Here is a 10,416-nt window from a genome sequence, read left to right on the forward strand (position 1 = left end):
GCAGTTCTATAGAATTTATTCAAGCCTTGTCATAAGTGTATATTAACTAAAATGAGGGAGACGATGAATAATTCTACTTACACATTTATATCTGTTTAGATTTCAAAACGAACAGTACTCAAAATTAAATTTTATTGCTATACTTAATTTGCATTAACTTCTACACCTGGCAGTTTCAAAATGATCTATAATGTGTCGTTAATGTACAAGAAATAGAATATTTAATACACTATCATAAACCATAGACAAAATAAGCTGGCAATAAAATCTTATAAATTTAAATTCATATTTCTATATCAGAGTCGGCATATTATATAAATAGACCATCGAAAGAAAAAATGTATGGTCTGTTGACGTTGTGCAATATAACAGTGCTAAAAAAAAATGGCATTGTTTGTCAAAGATCTCATGAAATTACTATAAATTACATTCAAGAATAATAAGATTCCATCTGTCTCTGGTAACATGTTAAATCTACTCATATATAAGTAACTGAGCTCAGAGTTTAGCACGTGCTTCCTGATCATGAATAGTTTTTGAGTTATCGATCGTGATTATGTTGGTCAATATATTGTTCATATAATATTTGTTTATTTGTATGAAAATTTTCTATTTATTTGTATGACTGTCTACCTTGTCTGTCATTGTTGTATTGTAAATGTGTTAGTTATCTGCCTTTTGTTACAGTGTAATACCTCTCAGAGAGTATTAATAAAACTTGAAACTTGTTACATTTCGAGACGTTTGTAGATATATATTTTTTATGTATTAGTACACATACAATCCAGGAACAATAATATAAAAAAAAATGGATTCAAAAATGAAGTATTATTTTTTTTTCACTAAATTTAAAATTTAATGAGTGTATATGCATAGGATTAAATTAAACTAATGAAGTTATTCCAAAAGTACTTACAAAGTAAGTTATAAACATATAGTCTTCATATTCTTTATTTGCAAATTAAATATTGATAAATTGACATTATTTATTTGGGAGCATAAATGATTGATATCTAAATAAAATAAGGTAAACATATAATTGAAAGTTAAGGACGTGGAACCATTGAATTACGGGGAATCACATAAAACATATAGACACGTTATTCTAATCCAAAATAATGTTCAACCTCTTACTTCAACGTACACAACTATTTAGTCTTATGGAAATTAGACCTATCAACTGTTACGTGCAGCATGTAGGATCTAACAACACTACATTCTAATTTCTGTTCCGATAATTTATACTCTAATTTATACTCTAGTTTGTACACCTGAACATTTGAAATGCTTGTAACAAACGCATCGTTCACACATCTTTTATGCACTGATTTATTAAACAATTACAAAGAATTTCATATAAATTACAACATGGACATTTTTTTATCTCAAGGAGACATTTTTAATATCAAATTAATGCACACTTAATTTTCCTTAACACGTCAATGATGAAACTAATGTTTCTGGTGGATTTAATTGAAATCGTTCTTTCCTTGTGATTACCTTCAAACCTTTAATTATTTTTTTTTAGATTTTCAAGACTTACTTAAAGATGTGTTCACGGTGATTGAAGACCTTTTGGCGACCTCTGAGAATTTACTATTTTGTGCATTTGATAAGTTTGTATCTATCAAATGATAGCATATAACAGAGATTTTAAATGTACAATGAACTAAAATACTTTGTTTCTTCTGGCATTAAATATGAATTAAGATTAAAGTCGCAATTGAAAATTTTGCTCATTTTTATTGGGGTAGGGGTAGCAATTTTCTTTTAAATGACTTAATACAATTCAAATTACGTAATGGTTTTTATAAAGATGTACACAACAAATAGGTTCCATACCAAATTAAAATCTCTTACGTTTTGATGTATTGTCTTGTGACCCAAAAGTTATGACGTCATAGGTTGAGACGTCATTACTTACGATCCATTTTACACTTACGACTTTTTGTGAAATGGACGCCTGCATTGCTTGCCAACTTTATGAATTTAACGGGGAAATTTCCAGGCAATGTTACTATTCTTAGACTAATATATACATATTTATCCTAAGTTCCATATTAATTATGATCCTTACCTTTATCAAGGCCCCTCCTAGTTCATACACTACAGGACATAATCTATTGCTTGGTTATGCTTTTAAAACTATATTGATATTACGCAGCAACCACTTGATTTGATGAGAGTCGGAAACGATGGATTTTTTCCGAAAAAAAATTTAAATATCTAATTTGGAAACAAACTTTTTTCCTTAAGAAATTCATATACCCCAGAATATCAAATGGTTGCTGCTTTAGAAATACCTTAACATTTTCAAAAACCTGTGTCTGATTAACCTCATATGCATTGCGTGAACAAGAAATGTGTGAACACAAAGTAATATTGTAATAACGCTACAGCTTTAAATAGTTAAATAAATCTTCTATTTGTTCAGAATATACTTAAGGTAAACGCTAAATGTCGGACACCCGTGGGTAATTTTGTTACCAAACTCATCATGGAATAGTCAATTTGGTTGCTAGTAAGCTTGATATATACTTGTACTTGTAAATACTAGATAAATTGGGAAACGGAATTTCAACCTCTTACATCGTAGGATTACACCCGTGGCAGTTAAAATATTCAGATTTAATGATTTAAAACATATTTATTTCAAGCACTTAAGCACATAGATGGCAATATGATGAACACTGATAGGTACAGATTGGAGACAAATATTCATTTTATTGACTAGTTCAACTCAGGCTTATTTACTATTCTCAATTTACAATAAAGATAAAAGCGATGAGGAATTTAACTGCGTAATTAAAAACAACGCAATTGAGAGAACAAACATTTGTGAACCATTAATCTCCCTGGGCAATGAAATCTTCTATTTCAAACATACAATGTACTATCTGTGAACCATTATAATCTTGCCGGGCAATGAAATCTTCCATTTCAAACCTATGAATCATTTTTATCTTTTTGGGCAACGAATTCTTCCATTTCAAAAGACTGAGGAGAGTCAACAGTGACGGTACAAATTGATTTAGAATTAATCCTTCTGAAAGACTTATGTCTTAGACAATATATGAACACATTCGCTAAAGAATTTGTAAAACCCAATAAAAGTATCGTCTCGTAGGCTATTTTCGGGAGTTGACATTGTTTACATAGTACCAGAACAACAACGGTAATAAGTAATGGACACCAACAAATTATAAAACACGAAAGTACAAGAAATAAGGTGATAATAAGTCTTTTGAGAGCTTTATGACGAAATGAACCACTATCTGATGTCGCTGGGGTTCCGGTATGGTGACTGTTCATACTTTCTCTGACACTAAATAATATTTTTACGTACACAAGGACGAGTAAACAGAGGGGAACAAACACTCCGATTGTTATTGTCCATAACAAAAACTGTTCCTGGAATACAGTGTAGTACGAACAAACAGTATAATCCGTTCTCATGAATGTCATAGAAAGAACACTGACAATTAAGCTAGCTGTCCAAATACTTCCAACAACCAGAGACAAGGTTCTATTAAAGCTGACTTTGATATGAGTTTTGTATAGTAATGGGTAACAAATCGCTATAAAGCGTTCCATTGTCACTGCTATAATGTTCAAAATGGAAGCAACAGATAAAAACAGGGCCACCATTAGCGTCGCATAACACATAGGAAGCGATGAAAACAGCTCTTTATGGTGAAGCCAGATTAAGTACAGAGGAATTGAAGTAACTCCAGTTAGAAAGTCAGAGACAACAAGAGAAGAAAGAACGTACATACTTTTTCGCTGTCTTGATAAAATGATAAATAAAACCCATGAATTACCAGACACAATGAGAAAGTCCACAATTATTAAATATACGGTAGCAAGAAGCTTGAAATAATCAGGAATATCACCGGTAACGTTGCCACCTTCTCTGTTTAACTGATCACTGCAGCAGTACGTTCCATTCAAAGCCGAATAGATTCGGTGTCTAGATGAAGCTGAACTCATATGTAATCTGTAATAAGTCCTCTCACTGTAACGAACAGCTTAATGCTCACATTCTGTTAGTAATCCTAGTATTCCATTTTGTAGGTTTTGTTTTACTCTTCGAACATCTTAGAACACGAAGTTTAGACTTAATACTGTGAAAATACATTTTGATAACACTAAATCCATAAATCCAGGTCAGTGTTTAATTTGTCCGACACCATCCCTGTTGAAATAAATATTAAAGCCTTTGTCTTGAGTTATCATCTTGATGAATTGAGACCTTGCGCCGTCAGTAAAATATGGTTTCGTTTGATCGGTAGGTGTGATTGCTAGATGGAAACTATCTGCGTTGTTAGTATGGTATTTCCAATACTACGAGCAAAAGTGACAGTCGTATTGACAGAGGTCTTATCTTCGTTTAGTTCATCACGAAATGGGAACATTTTATCATCAGAAAAATCTATATTCCGGTTAAGGTATTCGTGATATGGAGTACAAAGAGAAATTATAGGTCATTTTTGTCAATGAAGCCACGACAGTGGCTGAAATTGACCTAGGCATCACATGAAAATCTTGCTAAATATCATAATTTGCGGTAGCACTCACATGCATCCGCGATCAATACCATTGTGAATGGAAAAGAGTAAAACGTGAAATGGAAAGGAGTAAAATAATCATGAAATTGATTGTTAATCAAACAGCATGCAAGGGAAATTTCGCATCTTCCATTTTATTTAGAAATCCGTGTAATATTAACGCACTATTTAATGACTTGTTTCTTCGGACTGTTGATCACGTGTTGAATCAAAGTGCTAAGGCACTGAGTCAATGAAGACCTCAAAGTAATTAAAAGTAACCAAAATGTAACCAAATTGTAAGCTAAATAAACCGATTAAAATTTAGTTCTTTAAAAGAATAACCATATGTTTTAACGCAGTGTATATTTATACAATCCGTTTATCAATATATATTTTTGGATCTTCTTTTGTTCTTTTATATCATTGCTCTTGGTATTCCTGGCTGTACACGTACGTTGATGTCCTCAAATTTCCTAACACTTGAATCACCATTTCTTACAAAATATGAATTCCACTGAGAATCACTGACTATCAATGTTCGATGAATTTTCAAAGTAAGAACGGATCTACACCTTGAAATTTCGGTTTGGAGATGCATGTAGTAGAAATGAATCCTGCAGACTGGAGGAAGTTGAACAAAGGCCTAATCTCAAGGGAGAAATGAGCAAAGACTTTTCCTTGTTTGTGCTCACTTTGATGTAGATTTTTTGTAATAAATTAAAACTAAAATTTGTCCAACTCACTGTTGTCTAGATTAGGCTATGGGTTTAACTCGTCGAAACTGCATGTATTTACAATAAATGATTACCTTTCTCTAGGAATTTTTTAGTTCAAACAAGGATAAAAACTCTTGTCGCAAAAATTACTATGCAGTTTAAGTATCATTAAACTAAAAACAACTTAGTAGCTCATAGATTGGAGCAATTTAAGATTACAATTAAGTTGGAAAGTCAATGGTATAGAGATGTGGTGAGTACAGGGAATATAATGTCTTAATCACACATACACTTTGGGTATAAATCCATCTTTTTTTTTCTCTCCAAAACAAAAAAAAACAGTGAACCTATATCCCATGCGTACTACTTTTTCATGATGAATCACTATTGCTGAGTGTTTTATAACTGTCTGCCTTCAATAATATGTGTGCATTTCTTTCACTTTTTTCTGCATAATTGTTTCAAAAATATGTATAAGATTACAATACAAGTAACTCTTGTTTTGCAAATATATAAGTGCTAAGAAATTAGGCTTCGTGTTTTTATAGTTTTTTATTAAGAGATGTTGACATATACATTTACAGCTGCTTCATGCTACATATACATGTACCAGCACTTGAGAATCATAAACTTTGTTTCATGCTTGAAAAGTGTTCCAGCACAGGAATGGTCTGTTTTACTTTTCCTTCCTTCTCACTTCATCTAGTGAAACTTATAAGTGATAACCACTAAAAAGAAATCAAGGAAAAAATCATAACAGTGTCTGATATATGCAAAATGTTACAATGTAAATTCATGAAAATACACATGTATTTTAACCATATGATATGGAGAAACCTCCTCTTGTTGGGAAATATTGTTATATGGACGTATAATTTGGTGCAAATCAGGCAAAAATAAAGGTTGGGTGGTTATAACAGTTCCAGGTTTTTACTGGTTTTTAAGCACCTGGTCAATATTGCCACAATGATCAATACTGGTCGATTGAAATTTTGCAAACAATATTTCTGTCATTATTCATTGTTTTTGTCCTACATTAAAAAATGTTGATATAGTATATAGCTACTATATTTCAGTGTTCTTAGATTTTATTCATTTAATATCTCTATCAGATGTGTTAATTAAAAAAAAATAAACATTTCTTTCTCTAAAATTATTCAAATTTATCTGTAATAACATAAACTTTACAAAAATGCTCAGTGTATTTCATGAGCACATCTTTATTTCCATAACTGTTAATAACAGGTAACATACATGTAAGCAAGAGTAGAAGTTCTGAACACTCAGTCATGTTACTTTTCACCTTTCATTGTTAAAACAACATCCCCTCATAACCAGATAGATCATAAAAAGTGGTTTGAATTGATGAGTTTTATACAATAAATTTCATTGACCAGACAAAAACCTTCTAAATACAGAAAATGGAAAGCTTGCTAAGGATATTGCTTTAGGGTTCCTTCCCTGTATGAATTTATCTACCTGCTGATTAATAATGATGATTGGACCCCCATTTCAAAATCTCTGGATCAATCTTTGAATGTTGATTTATCTATGAGCAATTAATGTTACATTGTAAAGTAGAAAACAAATTAGATACATGTATTACTATATTCCAAATATCATAATTTCATGTATGAAATCTTTAATTAATACTGTACTGCATATGCCAGTAACCATAGTTAGAGTACATGCACATGTATTTTTGTAGTTTTCAGTGTAAATTTCTTGTTTACAGACATACAAATGTAAACTGAAATTTTGCTAAGAAATATGACTACACTGTTCTACACTAGCAACAAAAACAGTATACCTATCACCAGTTTTGAAAATTTTAAATTTAAATTTTAAACTATGTACATACAAAGTATATGAATAAATTATGCATACCTTCAATACTTACCTAGTGCATTGTACATGTAAGAATGTCCATGAAAATCAGCTCTTAGAAAAGGCCTACTTTTGGTAGCCTTGATATCCAACACGTTTTCAATGCACTTTCATGGCCACAGAATTTCTAACATAACTGTGTCTTTCTTGTGTCATAAAAATCTTGTTTCTTACTTTATGATCTGCATTCTAAATAAATGTATCTGGTATATCTTGACAATGTACTAAAAAAGAACCATATTTTTAATCAGTTATGACATACATGGATAGAATACACATGTACATTGTAATACTATTTCTTTAAATTCCATACTGAATAGTACATGCCGAAAATCTGTATCACATGTAGTATCAACATGAGACTCCTATATCAACTCAAGGGCCACTGGCCCGCGGGGTAATATAGGTCGAGGTTTGATACTGCATATCAAAAAGATTTTTGCATGTCATGTTCATTCTTTCTTATATTTTATCTATACAAAATGTACTTCAATTGTGTTTTGTGCAAGGTGTGATACATGATATGCAATATATGTCTATGGCTTTGATATAGGGTATGCCATATAGGTCTATGGGCGTGATTTAGAGAATGCGATATAGGTCTAGGCGTGTGGTATAAGGTATGCAATATATGTCTGGGTGTAATATATAGCGTACTTGAGATGGGTTTAGGTTTATGATATGCGATACAGGTCTAGGGATGTGCGATGTAAGTCTAGGTGTGTGATATACAGAAAGCAATAAAGGTCTAGGGGTGTGATCTAGAATGCAATATAGGTCAAAGGGTTGTTATATAGAATGCGATATAGGTCTAGGGGTGTGATATACAGCATGAGATATGTCTAGGAGTGTGATATACGGTATGTGATACAGGTCTAGGAGTGTGATATAGGTTATGCGATATAGGTCTATGGGCATGATATAGGGTGTGCGATAAAGGTCTATGGGTGTGGAAGTTCAGATTTTAGGAACATGTACAAGTGTATGTGTAATGTTATGGCTCACGTGTCCACTCGCGTCCCAAAGACATTACTTTATTTCACTGGATATCGCTCCTTTTTGATAGTTCAAGACTACCTACTGAATGTGATAATTATGCCACATGACCTCCTTTCATCATTACCGCTGAAACAGAGACATTGTTTATATCTTTGAAATCATAATAATTTAACAATTCTGTTTATTTTCTATTTTAAATACTTTTTTGTTTGCTACATGTATGTACATGCCAGTTTACCATTTTATATTATTTATGTACATTTACATGTAGTAAATAACATATATGTACACAGTGCTTGCATTTTATGTACAGAAGTTAAATTCCGGAATCAAATTAATCACACATGAACTTTTTCAATAAAAAAAAGAGGGATGCCAACCCCATGCACCCTCTGCTGGTTCCGACATTGTAATCTTTACTTACTACACAAAAAGTGTACATTGCAGCTCCGAAAATCCGTCATTAGAAGCTACCGACATCTTCATTAAAAGGGTCAGATCGAGAGAAATAAATTGGCAAATCTCGATTGAGCTTTTCTCCCTGCGAATGTTCGGGTCAATTTGACAAAATAGTCCAGCTCGCTGCGTCGAAATTTAAATAGTTAATATCATACAATCATTGAAATTTTGCGGTTCTACACATATTATATAGCCTTAATATCGTTGCACGCCCATGTCGTACGTAAAGTAAACATCACATATTTGACATGGAGTATGATCGGCGGCGGAGCAATATCTTAATGCAAACTTTTGCAAGGAGAACAACTCGCGGAGTGTTATTTGGTAGTTATATGTTGAAATGTCTACCCTGGTTACGTAATTTGGTTGCCGGCGATCTCTAAGTCAAGTTCAGTCTATAAATAGACTTCCTTGATAAAAATTGTTACAGTCACCGGCCATCTCATGCGTATGAATATTTCACGTGACCTTAGAAGAAAAGTTTCTGAAGCTGAAGGGGACGCCAAACGGGAAATAGTTTGATTAAATAAGGTGGGTTACTGCACGAAATCACTCCCTAATGTAGACACAATTCTTTCATTATAGATACTATTTGCGAACAAGTTTTGATTATCTTGAGGGAAAGAATGGATTTTTTTTCTGTAACTGTAGTGCCGCTAGTACCCTCGCGTCATCCCGCCATCTTGGATTTCTCCAGTTGATCGTCATGACAAATCTAAATATATTCTTTAATTTCCCTGATAATTTTTAGATGTAGACTTAAAATAGCTGAAAATAGTATTTGAGAGACAAAGTTTTATATATTTCAATATTGAAGAGAAAATGAATTTTTTTTTCTGCCAGTCAACCTGTTAGTACAGTACTTTCGCGTCACCCCGCATGCACCTCAACAGACGAGCATCATGTCAAATTTTCTGTATCTTCTTCTTGTCGTTCGCCATTACACTTGAATGCCAGTCTCCTCAACAAATCTGGCCGTCTTCTGTAGGTCTTCCACAGGTCCATACAGTTTCTCTGTAATGGGGGTTGGTTTATCCCATATCTACTCTCTCTGTGCCTGGTGTAACTTGCACGTCTGCAGAAAGTGTTCTGTATTCTGCTCTGCTTCTCCACAGGGACACGTAGGTGATGGTATGACCTTCAAAACTCTGTACAGATGTTGGTTGAGTCTGTTGTGTCCTGTCCTGAGCCTGAAGATTGTAGTTTGCTCAAATCTTTTTAGTTGATGGTAGCTATCTTGGTTCTGAGGGGTATTCTGCAGAGACTTGATGATGGTCTTCATCTCTGTGTAGCAGACAGGATTTTCATCTTGCTGTTGTTGAGCGCCTCCCATTGCTAGCTTATCTGCTTTTTCATTTCCATTGATTGCACAATGTGAAGGTATCCACTGTATGGCCGTTTTAAGGCTCTTGATGGAATAAATAGCTCTTTCAACTTGTGGTAGTTTGTTCTTGGTCAGTGCTTGTATTACGGAGAGGTCATCTGTTAGGAATACGACTTGCATATTTTCTGCATTTTCTTGTTGACCGTTGAACTCCATTTGGGTATTCTTTGTAGATACCGGCCCCTTCTTTTATTGTCGCATTTGTGGCTGAACCGTCTGTGTAAACTCATGCCCACAATTCTGATGGATACTCTTCTTCCAGCATGCTCATTGTTACAGTTTTTCTGACGATGTTTGATTGTTCATCTTTGGCACTGAGTAACGGAACTGTTGTCTGAATGGTTACATTGTCCTCCTCCTCTGCATATAGTTTGTCATTCATTTTAAAATCTATAGGTTTGACATGCTTAGGTAGATGTTC

General features: G+C 33.3%; 2 protein-coding genes across 2 annotated transcripts; both read right to left on the reverse strand.

Moving 5' to 3' along the window:
- Positions 1-2,704: 2,704 nt before the first annotated feature.
- Positions 2,705-4,593, reverse strand: LOC148611564 (adenosine receptor A1-like). The gene has a single exon (XM_088592226.1). The coding sequence runs from the start codon at positions 3,988-3,990 to the stop codon at positions 2,947-2,949; it is 1,044 nt and encodes a 347-aa protein (XP_088448352.1). The 5' UTR covers positions 3,991-4,593; the 3' UTR covers positions 2,705-2,946.
- A 5,060-nt stretch (positions 4,594-9,653) lies between these two features.
- Positions 9,654-10,151, reverse strand: LOC148611565 (uncharacterized). Its single transcript, XM_088595256.1, has one exon. The coding sequence runs from the start codon at positions 10,149-10,151 to the stop codon at positions 9,654-9,656; it is 498 nt and encodes a 165-aa protein (XP_088451382.1).
- Positions 10,152-10,416: the final 265 nt, after the last annotated feature.

Source organism: Perna viridis, chromosome 7, assembly GCF_037379345.1.
Source record: "Perna viridis isolate PV_CMFRI_1.1 ecotype Kerala chromosome 7, ASM3737934v1, whole genome shotgun sequence".
In the NCBI taxonomy this organism is placed as follows: domain Eukaryota; kingdom Metazoa; phylum Mollusca; class Bivalvia; order Mytilida; family Mytilidae; genus Perna; species Perna viridis.